This window comes from Apis dorsata, unplaced genomic scaffold (assembly GCF_000469605.1).
Source record: "Apis dorsata unplaced genomic scaffold, Apis dorsata 1.3 scaffold_44, whole genome shotgun sequence".
NCBI classification, from domain to species: domain Eukaryota; kingdom Metazoa; phylum Arthropoda; class Insecta; order Hymenoptera; family Apidae; genus Apis; species Apis dorsata.
In genome coordinates this window covers 983,209-1,010,070 of record NW_006263346.1, presented here as the reverse complement: position 1 = coordinate 1,010,070, position 26,862 = coordinate 983,209, and the positions used below count along the sequence as shown (strand labels likewise).

The window sequence follows — 26,862 nt, the reverse complement described above, 5'->3', positions numbered from 1 at the left end:
TATATATATATATATATATATATATATATATATTATATGCTAATACTAACTTGAACATCTGCTATATATTCTAGACCATTTTCCATTTGCAAGACATTTCATATTAGATTGACCAAACATTAAATATCCAGGTAAACATTTATACGTAATTATATTACCAAATGTAAAATTTTTTATTTTAATGTTATCTTCTATTAACACTGCATTTGCAATTTTTGGAGGTTTACCACATATTACAGCTAAAATAAATATTTGTTTATTGATTTAATATTTAATAATTTTTAAAAATAATTATTTTGCAATAAAATTAGAATAATTTACGTTTACAAAAAGGAGTAGAAGACCATGTATTGTTTGGAAAGCAAATTGATTTTTCATTGCCTTCAAGAATATAGCCTTGATGACATTTGAATGTAATAGTACTATTAACAGTTCTTGTATAATTTGTCTCAACTATATAACTATATTCTGGAATCTAATAATAAGTTAATATTAATTTTATGATTCAAACTTATCTAAATTCAGAAAATAATTGCATTACTTACTGTAACTAAAGCACACATAAATGTCTGACAAATATTATCTATTCCATTATTAAATAAAATTTTAATGATAGTATCATTTAATTCTGTATCAATGATTTGCCATTTAGCATGTTCATTACAAATCCAAGTTAAATTAGAAATAGAATTATGAATATTTTTATTATTAAATTTAATTTTTCCATTGTTATTACAACTAAGAACAATTTTTTTCATATAAGTATAGCCTTCCACAAAGATTTCGAAGTTTTCATGAGTGTCATTATATAATTTTTTATTTTTACCATTTTTCCAAATAGTATGATTATTTGGATCTATTTCTTTATTAAGGATTTGAAAAAGTGGATGATTTAAAAATGGACATTCTTGAAGTTCACAATACGATAACGTAGATGACCATTCTTCATTATCTGTGCAAATTCTAGATCTATTGCCGATTAATTTATATCCTATATCACATTTTATTAATATTTCAGTACCAATGACAAATTGTTTTATCAAATTTCGATTTTCTTTGGTAATATTATCTTCTAATGATATTTCTGTATTCGTATTAGTAGATACTGTTTTTTTTTCTAAAAGTTCAATAGTTTCGTTATTTCGTGTTCTAAATAATAATTTACCATTATTCATATTCTTGGGCCAAGGACAATTTAAAGGTACACAGTCAGGTACAAATCCAATCCAAGTACCATTTTCTGAACATTGAAGCTTAAATTCATTTAACAAATTATGATTATCCTGAAATTTATATCCTGGATGGCAAGAATAACTAACGATATCATTAAAATCATAATTTTTCTTGAATGTATCATTTATCGATTGTAAGTTAAGTTTTGTAATAAAAGTTTCATGTAGATTAATCGAATTTTCAAAAATTATATAACCATTTTTAATCCTATACAAATAATATAGATCGTTTATTTATTATAAAATTATAATAATTTGTAAAAAAGTATATTTCTTACTCTTTTGGTATTGGACATCCATAAGTTACACAAGTAGGTCTTTCATGATCCCATACTCCAGATTCCAAACATGTTAAAAATTTTTCACCTATTAAGCGATATCCAAGATCGCATTTAAATTCAATTTGTTGCCCTACCTATTTGTGTGAATAATATTTAATAAAAATTATTTATTCTCACAATATTTGCAAATAAATTATACCTGTAATATAGAAAGATCGTCTCTTTCGTATTCTTCTATCACGTAATCGATATCTCCATGTTCTGGAGCCAGTAAATTTTTACATGTTTTTCCTGTTACAGATAATTGTCAAGATATTAGTTATAAAAATTATTGAAACATTAACATTTGTAATTATAAGAGCGCAATCTTTACCTATGCAAACTGGGGGTAAACCACTCCATTTTCCATTAGCGTTACAGATTCTACGAGGATTTCCTCGAAGTTCATAACCAATTAAACAAGAATAATGTATTTCATCTCCGAATAAATATGATCTACCATGTATGCGACCTCGTGGAAAGTATCCCGGAAATCCGCATTTTCTTCCTTAAGTATAAATCAATCAAGATTTTAAAATATTTAAATTTATTAATTAAAATAATTAAAATATTAATTTTTAAGTATAATTTTGGCATAAAATTTTCTTTAATTAAATATATGTATAAGTCCATTCCAATGAAGAAATATTTTTTTTTATTAATATCATATACTTGAAAAAATATACTTTTTTTTAAGTTATATATTATTATTACTGTATATGATACAGAAAAATCATTAATTATAGAAATTATATTAATCAGCTTACTAGTACAAATGGGTGTATAATATCCTTCCCATTGTCCTTGTTTGAGACATTTTACTTTCAAAGATCGGTATTCTTTACCATGATATCGAACTACGTAACCACTATCGCAATAATAAGTGATATTCGATGCGTTTTCGCTAACATTTATGTTACCTTTAAATGGTACAACTGGTAAAGGACAGCCATGACAAAATGGACTGTTTAATATCTAAGAATATTAGAAAAAAATATGAAATTTATCATAGAATTTTGATTAAAATATAAAGTATTTTAAAAAAAATATAAGTATAATTACTGTAACATCACCATGAATATGTTGTTGCACTTGTGCCCACGCAATTATGTCACCATGATATTTCTCGCAGGTATTAAGCAAATGTTTGATATCTTTTGCTGCCAAAACTGTACTCCAAATGTCTAGTAACGTCAATTTTCCCAAAAAAGATTCTGACTCTGAAAATCCTCCACCAATACGATCTTGCTCTTGTCCAATCACAAAAGTTCCATTACCTATGTAATTTAAAAACTTCTTTTTTGTCATTTTAATATGATATATTGCTAATATTAATAAAATGAATATAATAATATAAAAAAAATATCAATTTTTAAATAATAAAATATTATTTTTTCCTACCTTCGATGGAAGTTTCTTTCGCTAAATAAATGCCATTGTCTCTTAAAATCCCATCGATAAATATATTCCAAGAACCATTTTCTGCTTCCCAGGTGAAACAAACGAAATGCCAATGGCCATCATTTACTTTAATATCAGTTATTATTTTCTCGCCATTTAGATATATTACTAATCTAAAATGTCAAGATAATAATACTTTATTTTATATGAATTAATGATATTTTAATACATATTAAAAAGATATTTTATTACCCATTATAGTCGGTCAAAGTGAATGCATTATCGTAATAATATGTAGCATATGATAACACAGTGCCATAATTGAACGTATTCTTAGATTGCAGCCACAAACACGCAGTTAACTAATAAAATACAAATAAATTATTTATTTATATTTATTAATCCTATTTATATTATCGCCTAATGTTGATTATTACCTTCAACAAATTTTTTGTAGGACCTTTCATACTGGCATAATCTGTAGTTCCCGATTTGGTGAAATGTATCACATAATCGGATGACAATTCTATAAAGAAACGGCAAATTATTTAAGAAAAAATTATTAATCAGCATAAAATGTTTTTTAAATTGTTAAATAAAATCTTTAAAATCTGTACAAAAAGACAAAGTAGAAAAGAATATTCATTAAGACTATACTTTCCGATCTCGCAATGACGTCCTGTGAATAAAATAGGACACGTGCATGTGTAATTTAAAACATTATTAATACATTTTCCATTGTTTAAACACGAGTGATTCTGACAATGATCAATTTTTGTAGTACAATTTTCTCCAGTGTAACCATCAATACATTCGCATCTAATCAATCAAGAAATTATTAATTTTTTTTAATAATAATAAACAATCTATTATCTGTAGTCACCTGTAACTCATTCTCGTTGCATTTTCTTCCTCGATATTCACACAATATGAATTTTCATTGCACGGTAGCCAATCACAAGGCAATAGATCACAATAACGACCAAGAAAACCAGGTTTACAAAAACATTGCCAAGTTTCGTTAACATTGCGACAAGTAGATCCTTCCATACATGGTAAAAGATTACAATAATCGACAACAATTTCGCAAAATTCTCCTGAGAAATGATACATTTCTTCGTAAAAAATTCTGTTTTTTTTAAAATTAATTATTTACCAACACGTATAAAATAATTTTTAAATATACCTTCAAAACCATTTTTACATTCGCACATGTAATCATTTTCTGTACTTATACATGTGCCATTATTTTGGCAAGGATTAATAATACATTCATCAATGTATACCTATTTTTTAGATTCTATTAATTTATTTCTATCCAAACTATTTTTATTTTTAATAAATAATAATTGCTTTACCTCGCAATTGCTACCTGAATATCCATTTTTGCACGTACAAGTGTACGATATTGTGCTGTTCGTGTAAATTTCCACGTTACATATACCTTCGTTCAAACAAGGCCAAGAGTCACACGGATTTCGAAATGTTTCGCACTTAGAACCTATAATAATTTTAATATTTAATATCCACAATTTTATAATACAATTATAATATTTTAAACTATTTTTTAATAAGATGAACTTGTAATTACGTAATTGTGTAATGTACAAAATTAAATAATTACCAACGTAATAATCGGGACATTCGCAACTAAAGCTATCTTCTTCTTGTACACATTTTCCATCATTTAAACACGATTCTGAGTCGCAAATATTAGTTTCGATTTTGTAAAATGGTAAACAATCATTTATACTTTTAGTTCCACGATTTTTGGTAGTGGTACCAGATGGACACGATAGACAGTGTGTTTGTCCATATTCTGGTTGATAAAATCCAATTTCACACATAAGGCAAGGTTCAAGAGCCAATCCTATGTTTAGATAACGTTTCTTTCGAGAATAAAATCCTGGCCTGCATAAATCTAAATGGAAACAATATATATATATATGAATATTTGTGTGAATAAATTTATACAATAAAAAAAATTATAATAGATTTGATTTTTAATGAAAAATAATTTTTGTAACGAATTAGGAGAAAAAAATATTTGTAAAAAATGAAAGTAAATTAATTACTCACTTATACAATCTCGTAAGTATTTTGAATGAATCTTTTTCGTCGAAGTATGTTTAGGACAACGTTTACATTTTAAAGATCCAGTTATATTTTGATATTCTCCAAAAGAACATGATTGGCATCGCTTATTCGAGGAAGAGAAAAATGTACCCAATGGACATTTTACTAAAATTTAAATGAACACTTTTATAAAAACGATTTCAATAATTTCCAACGTGAAGAAAATTTTAATTCATGTTCACCGCAATAGTGTTTTCTTAAGACGCTTCCTGGATCACAAACTTCTTCAAAGTTTTTAAAAATCACGTGTAAATTTAACGCAAGTTTCGCAATTTCTTCGTTGGTTTTATTGTTTAACAAGTTTAACTTTCCAGATTTTGACAACGACTCGAGTTTTTCTTTCAATTTTTGTATACCTTCTCGTGGATTATCCAAATATTCGTCGATTATTTTTCCTACATTAAACGATATATTATGTTCAAAGATTATCAAATGCTTCAAATTTTTATTAAAAATTTCTTTTATAACGATACTTTTCATTAATACATTACTTAAAAGACAACTCGCCTAAAAATCTGAATTTAATCTCAATTTTCTCTTTTTTCTTTCTCATTTTCGTTTTATTTTTCATTTTGGCATCTCGTTCTGATTTTTTGTTAATATCGTCATAATCAAATCCTCTTCGTTTTCTTAAGATATTGGAATAAACTGTACCCGATGATGGAATATTTCCCTCGCATTCAGGATCAAACGTAATGAGATTGCATTCGACATCGTTTCCACAAATGTCGAGTAAGATTGATCTTAAATCGGCAGTAATATATTCACTCAGCTAATTTAAATAACGATAAAAACCGGTATTTTATACAATCAAACATATAATTATGATAATAAAAAATTAATACTTACTTCACGAAGGGTTGTTAAATTATCGCAAACATTAGTTTCATTTCCTTCTAATATAATACTTCCTTCTTGGGATACAGTTTTAGGAATTGTCGATTCTATATAATAATAACAAAAAATAAAAAGAAAAAATAAAATATTAATTTTCGAATAAATAAATTAATAATCATAAAGGATAGAAATCACATACCTGAACAATCAGGAATATAACTATCCTCAAACCAATTTGACGTACTTCTATTACATTTTAATAATAATATATCTTCCACAACGCTGAGATTCGATTCCTCAGTTGAGAATCCATATCCCTCATTGCAAATTATAGAGCATTCATTGGTTTCGTTTATCGATGACGGATGACACTTTGAATGACCATTTAACACTTTTGGAATTTCTTCGCAGGCGTCTGAAAGAACAAAAAATTATTATAACATATAAATATAAATATAACATCAATTACTTAATATTACTCAAATCAAATTATCTACAAAACACATAAAATATTAATTAATTGATAATGTAATACCTTTTATAGTAATGTTTAGCACGCAAGATGCCTTATTCTCATACTTGTCAATAGCATTGTACACCACTTGCGTTACACCGATTGGAAATGTATTTTCACCAGGAAGATAATTTTGTTCTACTTGTACGGGTGTTTTGGAATTATCGTGAAAACCAGGCTCATCCCAACTTACGTTATTTATTCCAATACCATTGTCCGTAAATAAAATTGGAGGATCTACGCAATTCTCGATCATTGGTGGTTCAGTATCTGAAGAAATTTATTTTACGTATTTATATTTACAAAAATATTCATATTATAATTGAATAAGAAATCTCATAAGATACTCAACATACCAAGGACTTTAACTTTAAATTTACATTTTGCTTTATTTCCAGATGAATCTTGCGCCATGTACACTACTGTACGTATACCAATTTTTACTCTCCAGGGAAAACTAATGTATGGTTTGCTCCATAATGTGGGTGTTTTATCCACATTGTCGGTCACATTTGGCATTGTCCAATTTACATAAGCGTATTTCTTCCCTGAGACGTTTTCAACGATAATGTCGGATGGACAAGTTATCGAAGGTGGTGTTTTATCTTGAAAAAAGAAAAAAATTGTAATCATAAATCAATATGCAAGTATCATTTAATCAAATTAAGATAATGGATGAATGTATTACCTACGCAACGATTAACAGTTCGACGTTGTGTCCAGATTCCAGAACGACCACCGCAATATCTAGAATGTGGACCCTCGAGCACGAAACCTTTCTTGCATGTTATAGTACAATTGGTTGCAAATGCAACCTTTCCTGGACCAGAACAATTTTCGGGCAAAATTTCTCCATTTGTAACTTGCTTCAAAGGTTCGCATTTTATTGCTACGAGTAATAAATGTATATAAGTAAGGATACATTTGAGACATAAAACTTTTAAACTTCGCGTAATTGTTGGATGTTGATAAATTATAATTTTAGAATTATGAAACCTTAGTTTGTTGAGGCTATAAGAATTTTGAAATCGAATCTTATTAAATCTTGAGAAATTTTAGGAATTTCAAAGGACGTTGAAACGTTTAAGATTTTTAAAGACTTTTAAACTCTGGAAAATTGAGAACATGGACACTTACGTTACCTGTATATTTTACTTTCTTTATATTTCTGTATAAGGAAGAATATACCTTTACACGTAGCCTTAAGACCATCCCATTGCGACAGAGGTAAGCAATTGCGGATTTTACTTCCGCGAAGTTGATAACCAGTTTCACATTTAAATTGGCAACGTGTGTCGATTGGATACGTAGTCGTGTCTTCTTTGATCAAGTGGTGATCTTCATCGTTTTGACAACGTATCCGTCCATGTGCAGGGACTCGAAGTGCCGGACAAGTCTTGGCTATTCAAACGTAAATGTATATCTATTTTTTTTCAAGTGATCATAGACAAATAATTACAAATTATTTAAAGAAAATTTTGAAGACTCACGCAAACATTTTGGCTCGTTTCCAGACCAATTACCGTCCTTTCCGCAAAGGCGGATGCTGTCGCCTGTGAGATAGAAACCGATTCTGCATCTTATACCACAAGCGGCGTGGATAACGTTACTGCACGCGCTTGCTTTCACCAAATATCCGTTTTCAGGAAGTCTCAATTTGGGGCATGTTACAACTGTGAAAGAATAAGAAAGATAATTTGTCAATCTTTGAAATATAAAATAATTTTTGAAATATTATAATTTGAATAATAATAAAAATTTAAAAAATAAGAACGATAAGAGATAAAATCAAAGAACAAAAATATAAGTTAAGAGCAGGTACAATTTTAATATCATAGAATTATATATGTTAAATAACTCTATGAGATCTAATTATCTCAATGTAAAAAATTAAATTTTATCATATTTTAATTAATCTTTTAATGTATATTTTAATATTTATAAATATTAAAGTTGCTAATTAAAAAAATAAAAATTAATATCATATAATGTATTATGTATATTATAATATTAATACAATATTAAGAAATTTATTTATATTATATTAATATTATAAAATTTAATTGCTTCGTTTTTGTTTTTAAAATACAATTTAATATTCGATAATTTTATAATTTTCAACTTCACTGTAAACGAGTTAAATTTAATATTTTATAATTTTTAAAGAAGAATTTAATTTGTTTAATAAGATATAAGAAGAAAACAATCCAAAGAAAACAATGGATCCACGAAGTAATAAACCTTATGATTTTGTAGCTAATTATAAAAATTTAACCGAAGAGGTGGAAAAAGTAAGACATTTACGAATGAAATGGTATCAGAAATATGAATGGTTATTGGATGAGAAATTGTATGTACATGAAAATAGTTTAATAAAGTTTTTAAATAATAATTCAATAAATTCTTATTAATGATCGATTTTATAGAAAACTAAAAAAAGAAATAGAGAAATTATGCGAAGAAAAGCAAATAATTATCGCCGCAGAACCATTCGTTTCAGAAGAAGGAAAAACATGCCTACCAGTTCCAATTACTACAAATGGCGAGGTATTAACAATTATATTTCAATATAATTTTCATTAAATTATAAAATTAATAAGTAACCAAGAAAATCTTATCTTTTTTTTATGATGAAAAGAAAAAAAATAATAATAAAATTAGAAAATAAATTATTATTCACAAAATTACTTACACAGATTTTGTAAATATATTTTTTTTTTATTTCATTATGCATTCTCATAAAAGATTCAACAAAATGTTTTCTATCTAATCTTTTATTGCTATTAAAATATAATATCATAATTTTTAATTTATGATTGATTTTCTATCAATAAATAAAATATTCTTTTAGTATGGTTGGCTTGTAGTGAAACCAAAATTCCAATTAGAAAAATATGGAACTTATATACCAGAGTATCCTGATCCTCTTAACGATGTAACTCCATTAACCAAAAATATGCCTGCTCTTGGTGCGGGTATAGGATACTTTTGGTAAAATATAAAATTAATAAATGAAATAATGAATTTCCTAATAATTGAATTTTATTTTATAATTACCCTCGCACTTATTTCCCTCTGTGGTGAATCCGGAAGCACAAACACAATGTTCAACTGAAGTTGCAGGTACTTTTATAGTCACGTGATTTACGTCAGGACACGATATGCACATTGACGTAAAATCACCAGAGATTTCTCCAGATGCGTACGTACCATTTGGACAAGCTAAAAATAAAAAAAAAATTAATTATGCATTTATGATAATTATGATAATTTTATAAGTATTACATAATTAGAATAGTAAATTCCATTACTTAGAATAGAATTAAAAATAATAGAATAAAAATTTAATAATAGTTCCTTCAGAAAATAACAATTCATCTTAAATAGACAAATTTATTTTGATATTTTATTAATTTTTTTAATAGAAATATTTTTTTAAAAATAATATTAAATTTTATAAATAATATTTGTTTATTTCATAAATGATTTATAATGAAAGAAAAAATTTATAATGAAAGAAAAAATTTATAATGATAATAAAAATTTTAATATATATAATATATATAATATATATAATTTTTAATATATTGTTTATTGTTGCAATATTATTGTTTGCATTTTTATTAAATGTATAAGATTTTATAATTCTTAATTTTATGTAAAATATAATAATCATATATAATAAGAAAAATAAATTTGGATAATTTAATTAAAATAAATTCATTACTAAACAAAATTTTTTTGAGTTTTATATAAAGAGATAGAAAATTGATTAGAAATCAATAAAAAAATCCATATTTTAAATAAACTCACGATGACAAGAATCTTTGAAACCGGAACCAAAATAGCCTGTGGGACAAATGCAAGCGTAATGACCGGTCACAATACCGCAGGCGCAAGTCGCGAAATTATCGCAACACTTTTCGTTCCCGACATCACTCATATTTCTGCATAAAAGATTACAATTATCTGGAAACGTCACTGGTACGTACTTGCCCGTTTTTAAATCTGTAACAACGGAATGGTACGAAATTTATTTCATTTGCATAAATAAATACGTTTATATAAACAGTCGAGTCATTTCCTTATTGTAATGGAAAAAAAAAATACTAAATTAATCCTTTAAAAGGAATTGACAATTATAAAGATTGATATAAATATATTTTGATAAATATCTACTTAAATTGTCTATACAATTCTTCATACGATTCTTCTTACCACGATGCAAAGCTCGTCGTATCAATGCCTCGAATTCCATGAAACTATCGAGAAAATAACTATACGTGTCTTTAGGAGAACTGGCTATGTCATGCAATTCATCGATGTTTCCTGTTCTTATTCCAAAAGTGAATATCGTTGCACCAGCATCTTTTAAAAGATTCGCCGCAGGTCGTGGATCACCACCGTTGCTAAATCCATCGGTTATAAGAAACACTGCTTTTTTTGCATTCGATCGAGCTTTCTCAAGAATCCTCTAATATAATTTTGTCAAACATTTAAAAGTTCAAATTAAAATTTCAAGATGTAGAAGAAGTGTACAAGATGTAGTTTGAATTTTGTTTTAATGCAATTTTGAATTTAGCTCTTTTTATATTATGTTCCTTTTACTTTTTAAATAAAAATAATAGTATAAATAATATCATTATATTTTAATAAATAAATATTTATTTCATTTATTTTTTTACTTTTATTATTATAATATTATATTATTTCTTTATAATTCGCATAGGATCTAAATTTTGAAGGAAAAATGAAATTTAAAACGCTTACATAAGCTTCTAAAAGCGCGCCACGCGTGTATGTTCCACCACCAGTGTAACTAATGTTAGTTAATTGCTTATTCAACAAATAACATTTGTTATCATTTTCATTAGTGCGAGATATTTGATCGACATTGCGTCTGATGTGTCTTCTTCCACCAAACGTCACGATCGCGATTCTCGTTGCAGAAGGAATCACAGGAAAATCAGACAAAACATGTTTTACGAAATTTAATTCACTGTGGAAATTCTTTGATCCAACTGATCCTGAAGAATCGACCAAAAACACTAATTCCACCTAGGGAAAATTTTAAATTAAAAAATAATCTTCATTGTGTGAAAATATAATAATAATATCATGAAGAAAAATATTTAAATATTAATATCAAGTATATATTTAATATAATAATGAAAATTTAATAAATTTTTACTTATATATATAAAATTCTTGATTAATAAAAAAATTCAAAATTTATTTATACAAATTTTTATTATTTTTAAATATATATTATTATTCTCATTTACAAAATTTTACATTTATAAAAATATTTATTTATTATTTTCAATTTATAAAGATAAAACCTTTATGAATTTAATGTTCTATTAAAAAGTATTACCTCATCAGTTTCGTTCCTTAAAAGATCGATGTGAGTTTTTAAAATACGCGATAAAGTGTCGGCTTTTTTTCTGAATTTATTCTCAACGTTCTCCAAGCTGGCATTTAATTTATGCCGATCCACACTTCTTTTGTTAATGAAGCTAAGAAGTGATGTCCATTCATTCTCTTCAGTCACTTCAAAATACGTTTCTTTCAAATTATCAAGTCGGTTAATTCCATCGAAAAATGCAATCGTAGTCAATAAATATATCAACAAGCAAATTAACGTATATATTCTCGCGATTGAACTGATCATGTTTGCAATTAACAGTCATATAAAACTCGTCACATAGGATTTATATTTGCCGATTTCGAGACATGTTTCACAAATATATTTCAGTTCCAAAATATCAAATTTTTTTACGTCAATAATATTTTAAACTTACTCTTAATTTTTCTGTAGAGCTTTTTTTTTCGACGTTTACACATATCATAAAAATATATTTTTTTCTTAATGTATTAAATATTAATTGTAATGGAGATTTATAACTTATAATGAAAATACTTCAAATACAACAAATTTTACGAAACACAGTGAAAAAGTTACTTATTTTACATTTTGTTTTTTATTAATAATTTTATTATTAAAACACACTGTATCGAAAGATCGACTGTCGGTACTTTGAACTGTACTGCTACTGCTTCGAGGAATATCGTGTAAACTGTCTAAATCGTGTCCGAGCTTTGAAAAGTTGAGAACAAGGGACTCTCTGTTCAACTTGTATTATGCACACGTGTTCACACTCTCACATCTACCGATCTCGACTGATTTATTAACAAATTCAATTGAATTGCCTCACATACCAGTTTCATATTGAAAATATTAACATAAATAATGAAAAAATTAGAAAATAGATCACGATAGTGAATTAAACTGAATACTATGAATGCTATTGATTGCAATTTTATAAATTCGACACAAAACTTTCTCTGCTCTGTGAATAATTATAAATCATAATGTATTTTAAGCACTTTACATTTCTTAACATTGGTCATTTTAATAATTTTCCTTTTAACAAATAATTGATAGGCCAAAAAAATAAAAAGGATAATTTAAAAGATCGGAAAATATTAATAATTTCTTACGAAAGATAGGACATGTTAAAAATATAAAGCGTTTTTTTAATTAATAATTCATTTTCATAATATACTAAATTTTTATAAATATAAAAAAGTACTGCGAATACAATATATTATATAATATATTAATAAATAAATATTACTAAATATTACTAATTATTAAGTATTATAATAAATACAGAGGTGGACAAATGTTTTTATGGTCATTGTATATTTAAATATTAAATAAAATTTTCAGCTTGTTTTTTATATAAATCAGTCTCCATGTGCCTCTATGATAATGTTTGAGGAAGGGTGTCATGTTTATGTCACGTGTAGGAGAAATGTTGAACAGTGGTACGCGGCAGCAGCATGTGAGGTCAGAAAAAGGCTTACAGTTTCCGTGTGACCCGCATACATATCGCATCAATGCTACGTAAATTAATTTTTCTGGCTAATAATATCGCGAGAAGCCACGCGCACACATCGACCGTCAATGATCGCACAATGATTTAGAATTCTCGGTATTTTCACAACTTAATTGTCACGATTTTCCACGATTTATCGGCCCCCACACTCAGATAACAAACATCTTTCAAAGATCGGCGTGACGTGCCAAGTTTCACGACCGGTTAACAATTTTATGTTGTTTACACGGATTTCAAAGTGTTACGAAATAATTATCGATATTTTGTTGCTCATGCAAACATTTTATATTTAGCCGATAGAACGATCATTTCTCCAATTGATTTTTGATCCATTAACGATTCTATCGGAGAAAGTGAACGAATTATGTCGATTTCGATTGTAATCACGATAACAACAACAATGATAATAGCGATGATGATAATAATTGGAAATTGCGAAACTTATGGGAAGGATTACGAAAGGATGCCGCGATTGCTCGATGTTTTTCGTCATTTCCGACAATCGAAAGAATCCCAAGAGAATCGAGGATATATCGAGCAATGCCGTGCCACGAATTTACGAAAAGATCAATTGGGGCATGTTAATGTGTTCGCGTTTTTGGATCCCTCGTGGAATTACAGTTATAGACAAGCCGTCATGTAAGTCGTTAAAATAATGATCAATATTTTTCATTGGTACATTTAGTAACAATTAAATAATACATTCTAATGGAACATAATTTAATGCTATTTATTAATACTTAATAAATACTTAATAAATAATTATTTAACATTACATCAAATTTTAATCTAATAACTTTTATTATTTTTATTTTTTTATTTTTTATGTTTCTGTTAACTCAAATACTTTAAATATTTATAAGAAAAAGAAAAAGGGAGAGGGAGAGGGAGAGAGAAGTAATTAAAAATTAAAATAAAACAAATAAAAAATAATTTGATATTAGAATAGAAAATAATATTTTTTGATATGATATCTATCATATAAAAAAATCATTTGATACAAGGTTGGAATTATTAAAGAAGCAGTTAGAAAAGTCTGGATTTTCAAATATTTTGCTCTTTATGGTTGCGCGGCCGTCAGATTTGCCGGAAGATGACACAGAGAATAGTATGGAGATAAAAGCGTGGTTGGAAATATCTAAAAATATACAGGAATCCGAACACTTTTTGAGCTTGGATAAAATGATATTTAGTGATGTTGCAAAGGAAAAGAAAGGCATTATTTTTCTTCAAGATACTTTCGAATTGGGTATTTGGAAAAGTTTTCGTGCTTCGAAAGATGAAGTAATAATTATTGATAGGTGAGCATTTAATCGTTTAATTTAAATTGTTTTTTGTTTGTAATTTAAATTCGAATCATGAAATATAATTAATTTACAAGTAAGTTTACATTTAACACAATTATATATATATATATATATATATATATATATATGTGTGTGTATATTTATAATTATTAAAATAAGAAATATCTATTTTTTCTCTTATAAAATAATTATGTACTTTACACATATTTATATGATATTTATAATATTATTAAAATGTGAATTATCATTATCATAGTTGCGGAAAAATAACTTATCAGATTATTGTACCTTGGAGTATACTCTATTTTCCTTATGTTAAAGCAGCCATACTTTCTACATATAAAGATGATCCATGTGGTCCTTGTTATGTAAGCAAAATTTAAACATATCTACTTCTATAATGTATATACATATTTTTAATTTAATTGTATATAAAAAGAAGTATATAAATATATTTAAGAAAATCTTATATACTTATTTGCTGATGAATAGGAACAATCGTCAACAGTACGCGAATCGATAGATTATAGAGATTATCTTTTAAAAACTATAAATTCAGAAAATAAAAAGATAAATAAAAATCTTGATACACGACCAGAAGTATTTACTGACGTAACTATGTCTGTCGAACAATCAAAAAGAATTGAAAATGATAAATATACGAGCACTATCATTCCTTTCAATGTAAATAATTATAAAATTACAACTTATGATATTACAACTAAAGTGCCAATAATTCAAACGACAGAAATTCCAGAAAATATGAAAAAAAATGACAATGTAGGAAAAAACAATTTTTTAACAGATAAGAATTTTAAAATAACTTCTGAAATATCATATGAACAAAAACAAACTCAGATATCAACTACACGTATAATATCGAACTTCGAAACGACAGAAGCCTATAAAGAAACACAAGATTGCAATTTTTCAAATAAACATATAAATGGAAATAATCATTCGTATCCTACAACGAACGATTTAAATACTAATTTATCAAGACATCTTGAAGAACATCAAATTGAATCGGAAAATATATTAAGAGATACAAAAATACAGAAACAAAAAGGTATTTTATTAAATATCAAATATTAATATATTGATTAAAAAATATTTTTTGCATATTAAAATATATAAATATGTATAATTTATTTTTTTAACAAATATTCATTTTTTTAAACAAATGTTTATTTTTCACTAAATAGTAAACAAAAATACTAAGTATGAAGAATTACAAATTCAAAAAGACGAAAGTTTACCTTTACGTATCATATTGTATGCTCCGCATTTGCATGAAGAAAATGGAACATTCAAAAAATATACACATTTAGTTTTGAAAACAGAAAGTCCTGATTATCATGATCATTTTAATAGTAAGACTTCAACTTCTAATCAAAAGGTACAGTATGGATAATAAGATATATGTAATAAATTTTTTCTAATGACACATTAGACTTTTTTTAATTTTAAAAACGATAAGCCAACAGTATTGAAAACATCAGATTCAATGATGTTAGATGATAAAAAATTAGCTGAATACGTAAGTAGCGTAAATGAAAGTCCAGGAGTATATGGAGAAATCGCAGATTATTGGCAAACTATTGATGATGATGAATTCAATAATAAAAATGAAAATATTGAATTTACAGATTATGATTATGTTACGGTAACTTAAAAATTTAATTTAATTTAATTACTTTTTATTGATAATTTTCAATTTACAAGTAATAAATTTTTTTAAAAATATTCTAGGCAGAGGATACAGAAAATAATGTTAATAATACTTTTGATAATGAAAGCACCTTATTAAGACCAAACAATATAATTGATCCAGATATAAGTATTAAAAATAACGATGATTTAGATGATTTTATACAACGAAGATTAATCGAACATTATAATAAATTATTAACATGGATTTATTATATTCTTTAATAAGTCAATCACATTTACACGAATACTGCATAAATAATATGTATACTGTACATGTCTATACAGATAACTACATAATAATTATAAGGTAGAGACGAAATGAAGTCTTATTTATATCTTATAAAGAATTTTACATATAAATATTTTTATAAAGACACAAAAGATATAGAATTATAAAATTTTTAAATTTTACTTATATATTATAAGTAAAATAAAAACATTCAAAAACATTATTTTTACAAAGATTTTTGTAACAAATCTTTTAAGATAGACATATAATAATATTTTACATGGTACTTTATGTTAAATACATTCATTTACAATTTCTTCTGATTCACTTACATCGTCTGAATCTAAACTATTACTATTGCTTGTGGTAGTGGTACTCGAAGTGCTACTTTCTGAATCGGTTTCAGAATCGGTATCGCTGCTGTCGCTTGAACTCGATAATCTATATAAAACATAATTTACATATTCATTAAAAAAAAGAAAAACTAGTAAGTTTCAAATGATTTTTACTGTGCATATCATCCATGCGCAATGTGCAAATATGACAATTTGTTACTGCTACATATCATTGATGATAAGTTAACAGTTCAACATTTATTAATCATATTTATGTGATTTATCAAAGAAAAGTGCATTTTAATTAGTGTATTACATTAGCATATTTCGGATAAAAATGTATATAATATGTACAAATATTTATATCATTTATTGAGAGATAAATGAAAAAGCTTTATTAGGGAATAAAATCATCAATATTCAAAGCAATTCGAATAAAATACTTACAAATACTTTAAAGAATGTTTGTCTTTAATGTAGTATATAGTCTTTGGCCTTTAAAATAAAATCATATAACATAGAGACATATAAAATTTTTCAATAAAGCTTTAAATTTTATAAAAGTTATGAGATATTTTGTATATTATACTTACTTATCTTCGTTATTGTCATTAACTGTTAATTCATCCATTTGGTCCACTATTTCATGAATTGAATTTTCTATAATAAGATCTTCTTCTTGGACAGAATAAGCTGCTTGTTCTAATTCTACTAAATCAAGTTGCATATCTTCTTTAGAAGGTAAAAATATAATAAGAGATTCTAATGATTCTATCAAAGATTCATTAATTTGTTGTAACCAAATTAGGTAATCTTTTATATAGAGTTGATTTAATATATATCGTGGTTCACATGAATTGTTAAATAAATTATGTATTTCACAAAAACATTTTATGATATATTTTTTACCTACAAATTTAATAATTTAATGATATAAAATTAAACATAAAAAAAAAATAATTTACATAATCTATCTATACAAATATATATTTATTTTTTACTTACCTAACTTAATTACTTTTTTTATATCTTCAAAAATTTTTATAGATAGTTTCCAATTTCTAAAAAGTGGATAACATATAGATCTTCTAAAACAACTTTTTATAACTTCTTTTGAATCAGAAAAATCCTAAAAACATGGATATATAAAATAATATATATAGAAATAATAATAATAATAATAATAATAAAGAAACCAAGATATTTTTTTAAACTTTACATACATCAAACCAAGATAGAGTAGAACTTAATTTATTAATAGTCCAACTACTTTCAACAGTATTTTCTCCCAATGTTGTTCTATGATTGTAACAGCTAGCAAATAAAATATCCACTAAACTTAAAAGCAATTTATGTGTTTCTTCATTATTTAATAAATATTCTTTATTTGGAAGTTCTTTTAATAGATCTATTTCAGTTTCATTGAAAGAAACATTCTCTTTCTTTAAAGTATCCCATTCTGTAATAAATGAAATATATGGTTCTATACAATCTGGTTGCATAAGATCTGCCAAATAATGTTCTTCATTAAAATCTGAAATTTCACGTTTTTCTCGTAATTTTTTTCTCTCAGATTGAGGTGTTGTATCTGGCATTGGAAGATCTATTATTTCCTTAATCCATGCTGACTAAAATTAAAAAAATAAATAAATATATATATAATATATATAATTTAATTCTTATTATTAGAAGTACCTCAAAAGCAGCTAATGCTCCAGATATTTTATTTGCAAATCCATATTTAGGAGAAGTTGGCAAAAGAGATACAGTTTGTACATTATTTTGATGCATATACCATTCATCTCCATTAGTGTTTTCATCATTAGACATAAAATCAGATTCATTTGATATATCATTAATATCTTCAGAATTTGCTGATGGATTTCCAATTACTTCAATATTAGGTACAACTGTATTTTTTTTCTTTGGTGGAGCTAATAATGTACTTATCATATCTAAATTTTCAAAATATTCTCCTTTTACTACTTTTGTAAATTTTAAAGTGAAATCTCCTTTCTCACAATCATATGAACCAAATGATGAATCATTTTCTTCTATTTCACCTGGTAATTTTAACCTAAAATAAAAATATTTTATTAAAAAATAAGTATAATTATTAAACATTAATGCTAACCTTAAGTAATATGGTGTAGAATAAAATCTAAAATCTGTTGCATCAACATAAACTTCTGTATCTTTAATATTGGCATATGGAGCATGAATAGTTATTGCAACTTCTGTATCAGTTTGACTTATTTCAAATCGTGGAGTTAACCTATTTGCAATGTAATAGAAAATATGTATTACTTAGAAATTTTTATCTTCTATTTATGTAATAATGTATTTAAAATTATAAAATTAGATAATATTAATATAAATATAAAAACAAACATACATATTTATATTAATAAATGCTTTTTTATATATCACAGTTATTTATGTAGTATAAAAGATTTATATTTATAATTGCATTATAAGAATTAAATTGATTTTCTAAAGTTTTTATATAATTTTGTATAAAATCTTTTTTTTATTAAAATTCTTTCAATTCACTCGTTTCATTGATGTTCCAAATAAACTCCAAATATACATACAATAGTTTAGATTGCTTTTATAAGCGATAGTTACAAAATATCGATATATGTATCGATTTTTAATTAATCGAGAATCGAGAATCAGTCAAATAATTGTTTCAATATATATCTTATGTTAAAAATAGGAAAAAACATAATTTTATAGAATATGACGATATATATATATTTTTACATAATAAAGGAAGAAATAATAAGGGATGAATAAATTGAGATTGTTAATAAGAATTTGAATTTGATTAACAATTATGACATAGGATATTGATAACAACATGATACTTTTATATTAATTTTATATTGCAAATTCATAATTTATAAACTTATGATTTGTTAAGATATTAATATTTCTTGTATAGTATTTATGAGTAGCATTGATATATGCAATTCATTTTTTTATCTATGTAGGGAATTTTTTTGAAAATTGTATATATTTAAGTATTGCGAATTGATAGACCATGTGACAAAGATTTTATAACCTAAAACTTATTTATAAATAATTTATAAATAATTAATACATAATATAATTAGTGAAAAATAGATAAATTATTAAAATTATCATTTTTTTTAAGAAAAATTATTATACGCGAAAATATATGATATCTGTTTTCTAATAAAAAAAATTGATAAAATTTCTATGAAATTTAAAAAAAGTAGATTTGTTTTTTAGAAAAAAAATACATTTATTAAAATGGTACAGCATAAATATCATACTCCACGTTTAACTCCAAAACATTTAGATCCAAAATGCTTAATGTTTTCTATGTTTACTGCAAATGATATAAGAAACTTAAGTGTTGCTAAAATAAGAACACCTTTATCATTTAATATTTTGGGACATCCTTTAAAAGGAGGTTTATATGATCCATCATTAGGTAAATAATTCAATAAATATTATTATATATATATAAAATAGAAAAAAAAAACTAGTATATTAATATATATTTATTTTTGTTTTAGGTCCTCTTTTAGAAAGTTCAGATCCATGTGGAACATGTGGATGCAATGTATTCAAATGTCCAGGTCACTTTGGACATATAGAATTACCTATGCCAGTTATAAATCCATTATTTCATAAAGGATTATGTATGTTAATTAAATTAGCATGTTTAAATTGTTTCAATTTACAAATTCCATCTTATGTAAAATTATTACTCTCTGCAAAATTGAAATTACTTCAACAAGGATATCTCAGTGATCTTGAAAGTTTAGAACAAGAAGTAATGATTGTTGTCTTTAACTCAGATAATCCTTATAATGTTGATATACAATCTGTTCAAAATGTTATTGATAATTACATTGAAAATCTTCTTAATAAGCAAAGATTTAATCAGTCTTTTGTACAGTACAATGAAATTGACATAAACACCAAAAATATTAATACACAATGGCATACTTGTGTTGAAAATGTTCTTAAACAATATACAACACCGAAAATTTGTATATATTGTGAAGAACCTATATCAAAAGTCACAACATTAAAAAATAAAATAATGACAACTAAAATATCTAATTTATCTAATGAAACAATGCAATCACGTGGTGTAATACATAAATTGGATACTATAATGATAATGCCAGATCAATCTAAAGATTATCTTAGAAAACTTTGGCAAAATGAAAAAAATTTCTTAAAAGTTATTATACCTTGCTTTGGAATGGTAGATATTGAATATCCAACTGATATATTTTTTTTTGAAGTAATACCAGTTCTACCACCTATAGTAAGACCAGTTAATTTTATTAATGGACAAATGATAGAACATCCACAATCTCAAGTTTATAAGAGTATCATTCAAGATTGTCTTGTACTTCGAAATATCATTCAAACAATTCAAGATGGTGATACAGAACAATTACCAGAAGAGGGAAAAGTTGTTTATGATCACATAAAAGGTAATACAGCAATTGAAAAATTGCATAATGCTTGGCAAAATTTGCAAATAAATGTAGATCATTTAATGGATCGTGATATGAATAGAACTACAGATTCTGCAAATTGTCAGGGACTAAAACAAGTTATAGAAAAAAAAGAGGGAATTATTAGAATGCATATGATGGGTAAAAGAGTTAATTTTGCTGCTCGATCAGTTATTACTCCAGATCCTAATTTGAACATAGATGAAATTGGTATTCCTGAAGCTTTTGCATTGAAACTAACATATCCAACACCAGTTACACCTTGGAATGTTGTACAATTAAGACAATTAGTTTTGAATGGTCCTAATATTCATCCTGGAGCAGTGATGATTGAAAATGAAGATGGAAGTATACAACGTATTTCTATTTCAGATGCTATTCAAAGAGAGGCTATTGCAAAACGTCTTTTAACAACAAGTGATAAAGCAAATAAATTTTTTAAAGGCATTAAAATTGTACATAGACATTTACAAAATGGAGATATTCTATTATTAAATCGTCAACCAACTTTGCATAAACCTAGTATTATGGCTCACAAAGCACGTATTTTAAAAGGAGAAAAAACATTACGTTTACATTATGCTAATTGTAAAAGTTATAATGCAGATTTTGATGGTGATGAAATCAATGCTCATCATCCTCAAAATGAACTAGCCAGAAGTGAAGGTTACAATATAGCAAATGTATCTAATCAATATCTTGTACCTAAAGATGGTACTCCATTAAGTGGCCTTATTCAAGATCATATAATTTCTGGTGTCCGTTTAACAGTAAGAGGAACATTTTTTTCGCGCGAAGATTATATGCAATTAGTTTATGCTGCTTTATCTACAATACAAGATAATATAATTCTTCTTCCTCCTAGTATTATAAAACCAATAGCTTTATGGTCTGGTAAACAAATTATATCAACTGTTATCATTAATATTATTCCACCAAATCAAGCGCGTATTAATTTAACAGCAAGTGCCAAGATCAATGCAAAACAATGGCAAATTGAAAAAACAAGATATTGGAAATGTGGTACTGAATTTTCAAATCCCAATACAATGTCAGAAGCTGAGGTAATAATACGAAATGGAGAACTATTATGTGGTGTACTTGATAAAACACATTATGGTGCAACTCCATTTGGTCTTGTACATTGCATTTTTGAATTATATGGAGGAACATGTTCTGCAAAATTATTAAGTGCTTTTGGTAAATTGTTTCAAGCAGCTTTACAAAGAAATGGATTTACACTTGGCATTGAAGATATTTTATTATTAAAAAAAGCAGATAAGAAACGCAAAGAAATTATTTCTAACTGTAGAAAAATTGGTGAAAATATTCAAAAGTCTGTGTTAGAATTACCTAATGATACACCTATGGATATAGTTACATCTAAAATGGAAGAATCTTATTGGAATGATCCCAAATTTCGCGCTCAAGTCGATCGAAAATACAAAAGTACATTAGATATTTATACTAATGATATAAATAAAATATGTTTACCAGCTGGTCTTTTGAAAAAATTTCCAGATAATAATTTACAATTAATGGTTCAATCTGGTGCAAAAGGTTCTACTGTAAATACTATGCAAATATCTTGTTTACTTGGACAAATTGAATTAGAAGGAAAAAGACCACCTTTAATGATCAGTGGAAAAAGTCTTCCAAGTTTTTCTGCATATGATCCAACACCAAGAGCAGGTGGTTTTATTGATGGTAGATTTATGACAGGAATTAAACCTCAAGAATTTTTTTTTCATTGCATGGCCGGTCGTGAAGGTCTCATTGATACTGCTGTGAAAACTAGTAGATCAGGATATTTACAAAGATGTCTTATTAAACATCTTGAAGGATTAGTCATTAATTATGATTCAACAGTACGAGATTCAGATGGTAGTTTAGTACAGATTTATTATGGAGAAGATGGATTAGATATACCGGGTTCACGATTTTTAAAAAAAGAACAATTAAATTTTTTGATAGATAATAAAAATGCGATTGTAAATGAAGAAATGATAAAAAATTTAAAAGAAGATTCAGATACAGATAAAATTTTAAAATTGGTGAAAAAAATTAAAAAATGGGAAAGTAAAAATGGAAATACGTTACAAAAGAAAAGAATTAGTCCATTTACAAGATTTTCAATGGAAAATATGAATATTAAAAGTTCAAAGTATAAAGAAATCGATAAACAAAGTGGAAGAAGCAAAGCTGCTGTTTCATATATGAGAAAATGGATAAGAACTACTGAAGAGGATAAAAAATGGATATATAATGAATGTATTAAATGTCCGGATCCAGTAATGTCAAAATATAGGCAAGATATAGATTTTGGTGTACTTTCTGAACGATTAGAAAATTTAATAGATGAATATTTAACTAATAAATCTAAAAATTTTATTATAAGGAAAAAAGATTTAAGAGATCTTTTATCTATGAAAGTAATGAAAGTTGTTTGTCCACCTGGTGAACCAGTAGGTTTATTAGCAGCACAATCAATAGGAGAGCCATCAACACAAATGACTTTGAATACTTTCCATTTCGCCGGTCGTGGAGAAATGAATGTTACTTTGGGTATACCTAGATTACGAGAAATATTAATGATGGCATCGAAAAATATTAAAACACCTAGCATGGAAATACCATTTCGAAAAGATTTAAAAAATGTAATAAAACGATCAAATAAATTAAAATTAAAATTGACTAAATGTATTTTATCAAATGTTTTAGATAATATTATTGTTAATAGAAAAATGGAGCAATGGCCTAATAGACAATTAATATATACTATAACTATTAATTATCTTCCGCATAAATCTTATAAAGGAGAATTTTGTGTTCAACCACATGAAATATTAAAGAAAACTGAAGAAGTATTTTTTAAAGAAATATTTAAAGAAATTAAAAAAATTGCTAAAATAACAGGTGCTTTATTACATGTTGAAGAGGAAAAAAAATCTATATATGAAGATGATGTTCTATTAGATCAAATAGAACCTGATCAAGGAACAGAATCTATATTGAAACCACAAACAAATTTAGGAGAAATGCATGAATCTTCAGATGAAGAAGCAGCAGCAGAAGATGCAGATGCAACTTTAACACGAACAATTTCACGTCATAGAGAAAATCAAGAATATGAAGATCCAGAAGAAGAGGAAATGGAAGACATAAATGAAAAAGAAGATGATATAGAAAATGAAACAGAAAAGTTAAGAATTGAAGCCCAAGAACAAAATGAAGATGAAGATGATGATGACATAGAAAATGAGAAATCAGAATGTATTACAAGTGAAATATATAATATACAAAGAAAGAAGAATATTAGAAATATGTATGTTAATGCATTAGAATATGATTATGATGAGAAAAAATTTACATGGTGTAAATTGACATTTTGGGTAAATAAAAAATTACATATTATATATTTATAATATATATTTATTTATATTATTTAAATTTAATCTAATATATAAGTATATTTTCTTAAATTATAATAAAATAATTATATTAATATTTATAATAATAATAACTTTTCAGTTACCTCTTAAGATGTTAAAATTAGACTTACCAACAATAATTAAAAATGTTGCAAATAGAGTTATTTTATGGGAAGTACCTTGTATAAAACGTGCTTTTACATTTCAAAATAATAATGGAGAAACAATTCTTAAAACTGATGGTATTAATATCATAGTAAGTAAAAAATTTTTATATTGATCATAATTTTGTATATTATATATTATTTTTACTTACATATTTTTTTTTTAATATAGGAAATGTTTAAATATGATAAATTTTTAAATTTGAATCAATTATATTCTAATGATATTTATAGTATTTCTCAAACATATGGTATTGAAGCTGCTAACAGAATTATTATAAAAGAAGTGAGAGATGTATTCAAGATGTATGGAATTACAGTTGATTCTAGACATCTGTCTTTAATTGCAGATTATATGACTTTTGATGGTAGATTTCAACCTCTTAGTCGTAAAGGAATGGAAGAATCAGCATCTCCTTTACAACAAATGAGTTTTGAAAGTTCACTTAATTTCTTAAAAAATGCAGCTTTACAAGGTAAAAAAGAAAATAAATTATTGAAATTATTTACTGATTGGAAAATTATATATTTAATACTTTTTATTTTTATTTTTTATAGGAAAACGAGATAATTTGGAATCTCCTTCTAGTCGACTAATGTTAGGTCAACCTTGCAAATCTGGTACTGGAATATGTTCATTATTAGTGAAAATACACAAACAATCAGAAAATAATGCAATTGTATAAATGTATATTAAATATCAATACTTAATAATGTACTAATTATTATATGCAATTATATAAATAAATTCAGTAATTTTTTACATTATTAAATAATAAAATAAAAAATGTTGATGCATATTTTTATAAGCTGATTATATTTTATTTTGCAAATAAAATATGTATAATAAAATTGACAATGTATTAACACAAATTTATATATCTTTTTATCTTTATTTTGTGAATAATAAATGGCTTTATTTCTTAATAAGAATATAAGAAGTTTTTGCTAATCATTTTTGTTGATTAATATTAATTAATAGATAATTCTGTTTAAAAATATTTTTATTATTAAAATTATTTATTTGTGTTTCTGAATTGTGTTTTTAAGTTTATCATAATTAGCACCAGAAAAGTTTTCCAGCTAAAACATAGAATATATTGAATTATTAATTCTTAATTACTTTTTTTACTTACATGAAATTTATATTAATTTAAAATAATACATACCACTTTGCTATTTTTGATGAAAACAAAGGTAGGCATACTGGTAATTTCATATTCACCAACAATATCTTCGCATTCATCTACATCAACTTTCAAAAAAATAACATCTTCCATTTCCTATTATAAAAAGATATAAAAATTATTTAATAGAAATTTTTTTTAAATAAAATAAAATAATATTTTAAATTAAATAAAATAATATCTAACCAGTGATAACTCTTCTACTTTAGGTCCAATTATTTTGCATGGACCACACCACACAGCAAAAAAATCAATTACAACCAATTGATCTCCAGCTTTTTCAAGCTGATTTTTTAAATCACTCTGTAAAGATAATATAAATAAATATTAATATTAATATTATTAATTGTATAATGTATATTAATAATGTTAATATAAATATTAAATATTGATTAAATTTTGAAATAGAATTATGTTTTAATATATTTTATTATTATAATTCATGAAAGTAATTAAATAATAAATTATACTGTTATATATATATAATGATTTTATATCAGTTTTATATTTGTCCTAAATATAGTTATCTATTTCTGGTTATCATTTATTTGATATTAAGTAAAAAAACAGATATTTTATAATAAAAGTATATGTTATTAAAATTATAAAAATAAACTAAAATATTTAAAATAAGAAAAATATA

General features: G+C 25.3%; 6 protein-coding genes across 12 annotated transcripts in view; 3 read left to right on the top strand and 3 right to left on the bottom strand.

Moving 5' to 3' along the window:
- Positions 1-12,297, bottom strand: part of LOC102678194 (sushi, von Willebrand factor type A, EGF and pentraxin domain-containing protein 1-like) — a 12,873-nt gene extending 576 nt beyond the window's left edge. Inside the window, exons 1-32 of one of the 3 annotated variants that reach the window (XM_006608728.2) lie at positions 11,818-12,297; positions 11,211-11,498; positions 10,659-10,914; positions 10,254-10,448; positions 9,498-9,662; positions 7,931-8,113; positions 7,629-7,841; positions 7,129-7,329; positions 6,797-7,045; positions 6,462-6,710; positions 6,126-6,341; positions 5,939-6,033; positions 5,597-5,861; positions 5,272-5,484; positions 5,033-5,194; positions 4,578-4,874; positions 4,312-4,454; positions 4,140-4,239; positions 3,837-4,050; positions 3,615-3,772; positions 3,391-3,479; positions 3,206-3,315; positions 2,954-3,126; positions 2,615-2,829; positions 2,320-2,527; positions 1,887-2,060; positions 1,713-1,804; positions 1,511-1,647; positions 1,166-1,440; positions 546-952; positions 322-475; positions 51-239 (exon numbers count right to left, since the gene is read on the bottom strand). In XM_006608728.2, coding sequence (XP_006608791.1) covers positions 51-239; positions 322-475; positions 546-952; positions 1,166-1,440; positions 1,511-1,647; positions 1,713-1,804; positions 1,887-2,060; positions 2,320-2,527; positions 2,615-2,829; positions 2,954-3,126; positions 3,206-3,315; positions 3,391-3,479; positions 3,615-3,772; positions 3,837-4,050; positions 4,140-4,239; positions 4,312-4,454; positions 4,578-4,874; positions 5,033-5,194; positions 5,272-5,484; positions 5,597-5,861; positions 5,939-6,033; positions 6,126-6,341; positions 6,462-6,710; positions 6,797-7,045; positions 7,129-7,329; positions 7,629-7,841; positions 7,931-8,113; positions 9,498-9,662; positions 10,254-10,448; positions 10,659-10,914; positions 11,211-11,498; positions 11,818-12,114 — 6,382 coding nt within the window. In that variant the 5' untranslated portion in view covers positions 12,115-12,297. Of the gene's footprint in view, positions 1-50; positions 240-321; positions 476-545; positions 1,441-1,510; positions 1,648-1,712; positions 1,805-1,886; positions 2,061-2,319; positions 2,528-2,614; positions 2,830-2,953; positions 3,127-3,205; positions 3,316-3,390; positions 3,480-3,614; positions 3,773-3,836; positions 4,051-4,139; positions 4,240-4,311; positions 4,455-4,577; positions 4,875-5,032; positions 5,195-5,271; positions 5,485-5,596; positions 5,862-5,938; positions 6,034-6,125; positions 6,342-6,461; positions 6,711-6,796; positions 7,046-7,128; positions 7,330-7,628; positions 7,842-7,930; positions 8,114-9,497; positions 9,663-10,253; positions 10,449-10,658; positions 10,915-11,210; positions 11,499-11,817 lie in introns of those variants that run through there. The other 2 variants (XM_006608727.2, XM_031513970.1) reach the window with 2 other exon arrangements.
- LOC102678054 lies at positions 8,596-9,472 on the top strand. The gene is made up of 3 exons (XM_006608726.2): positions 8,596-8,790; positions 8,867-8,987; positions 9,292-9,472. Exons 1-3 carry the CDS (start codon positions 8,660-8,662, stop codon positions 9,433-9,435), a joined length of 396 nt encoding a protein of 131 aa, XP_006608789.1. The 5' UTR covers positions 8,596-8,659; the 3' UTR covers positions 9,436-9,472.
- Positions 12,298-13,617: 1,320 nt separating the features above from the next.
- LOC102676892 (protein PFF0380w-like) lies at positions 13,618-17,072 on the top strand. Of its 3 annotated transcripts, none has more exons than XM_006608717.2 (7): positions 13,618-13,984; positions 14,350-14,646; positions 14,909-15,020; positions 15,145-15,721; positions 15,858-16,051; positions 16,133-16,318; positions 16,405-17,072. In XM_006608717.2, the coding sequence occupies exons 1-7, from the start codon at positions 13,710-13,712 to the stop codon at positions 16,585-16,587; spliced, it is 1,824 nt and encodes a 607-aa protein (XP_006608780.2). In that variant the 5' UTR covers positions 13,618-13,709; the 3' UTR covers positions 16,588-17,072. The 3 variants fall into 3 exon arrangements, with proteins under 3 accessions (XP_006608780.2, XP_006608779.2, XP_006608781.2); XM_006608716.2 differs by having other exon boundaries at positions 16,106-16,318; XM_006608718.2 differs by having other exon boundaries at positions 16,106-16,318; positions 16,409-16,564.
- Positions 16,554-19,558, bottom strand: LOC102677239 (protein SHQ1 homolog). Of its 2 annotated transcripts, XM_006608719.2 has the most exons (8): positions 19,325-19,558; positions 19,064-19,204; positions 18,625-19,006; positions 18,153-18,557; positions 17,935-18,058; positions 17,523-17,838; positions 17,377-17,424; positions 16,554-17,035 (listed from the first exon to the last, which is right to left on the bottom strand). In XM_006608719.2, coding segments are annotated over exons 1-8 (1,566 nt in total). In that variant the 5' UTR covers positions 19,327-19,558; the 3' UTR covers positions 16,554-16,887. The 2 variants fall into 2 exon arrangements, with proteins under 2 accessions (XP_006608782.1, XP_006608784.1); XM_006608721.2 differs by lacking the exon at positions 17,377-17,424 and having other exon boundaries at positions 19,325-19,557.
- A 404-nt stretch (positions 19,559-19,962) lies between these two features.
- On the top strand, positions 19,963-25,781 carry LOC102677548 (DNA-directed RNA polymerase I subunit RPA1). The gene is made up of 5 exons (XM_006608722.2): positions 19,963-20,392; positions 20,478-24,829; positions 24,969-25,124; positions 25,205-25,508; positions 25,591-25,781. Exons 1-5 carry the CDS (start codon positions 20,209-20,211, stop codon positions 25,716-25,718), a joined length of 5,124 nt encoding a protein of 1,707 aa, XP_006608785.1. The 5' UTR covers positions 19,963-20,208; the 3' UTR covers positions 25,719-25,781.
- Positions 25,782-25,832: 51 nt separating this feature from the next.
- Positions 25,833-26,862, bottom strand: part of LOC102677684 (thioredoxin-2-like) — a 4,812-nt gene continuing 3,782 nt past the window's right edge. For both annotated transcript variants that reach the window (XM_031514532.1, XM_006608723.2), the window contains 3 exons: positions 26,406-26,522; positions 26,202-26,315; positions 25,833-26,115 (listed from right to left, as the gene is read on the bottom strand). In XM_031514532.1, coding sequence (XP_031370392.1) covers positions 26,053-26,115; positions 26,202-26,315; positions 26,406-26,522 — 294 coding nt within the window. In that variant the 3' untranslated portion in view covers positions 25,833-26,052. The remainder of the gene's footprint in view (positions 26,116-26,201; positions 26,316-26,405; positions 26,523-26,862) is intronic.

Coding starts and splice junctions, on each gene's coding strand:
- LOC102676892 (XM_006608716.2), top strand. CDS start 13,710: ATGTCGATTTCGATTGTAATCACGATAACAACAACAATGATAATAGCG. Junction 14,647..14,908: donor GAAGTAATAATTATTGATAG/GTGAGCATTTAA, acceptor TCATTATCATAG/TTGCGGAAAAATAACTTATC. Junction 15,021..15,144: donor ATCCATGTGGTCCTTGTTAT/GTAAGCAAAATT, acceptor GCTGATGAATAG/GAACAATCGTCAACAGTACG.
- LOC102677239 (XM_006608719.2), bottom strand. Junction 19,007..19,063: donor TCTACACCATATTACTTAAG/GTTAGCATTAAT, acceptor TTTTTATTTTAG/GTTAAAATTACCAGGTGAAA. Junction 17,839..17,934: donor AAAAAAAGTAATTAAGTTAG/GTAAGTAAAAAA, acceptor TTAAATTTGTAG/GTAAAAAATATATCATAAAA.
- LOC102677548 (XM_006608722.2), top strand. CDS start 20,209: ATGGTACAGCATAAATATCATACTCCACGTTTAACTCCAAAACATTTA. Junction 20,393..20,477: donor TTTATATGATCCATCATTAG/GTAAATAATTCA, acceptor TTTTTGTTTTAG/GTCCTCTTTTAGAAAGTTCA. Junction 25,125..25,204: donor CTGATGGTATTAATATCATA/GTAAGTAAAAAA, acceptor TTTTTAATATAG/GAAATGTTTAAATATGATAA.
- LOC102678054 (XM_006608726.2), top strand. CDS start 8,660: ATGGATCCACGAAGTAATAAACCTTATGATTTTGTAGCTAATTATAAA. Junction 8,791..8,866: donor TGGTTATTGGATGAGAAATT/GTATGTACATGA, acceptor TCGATTTTATAG/AAAACTAAAAAAAGAAATAG. Junction 8,988..9,291: donor CAATTACTACAAATGGCGAG/GTATTAACAATT, acceptor ATATTCTTTTAG/TATGGTTGGCTTGTAGTGAA.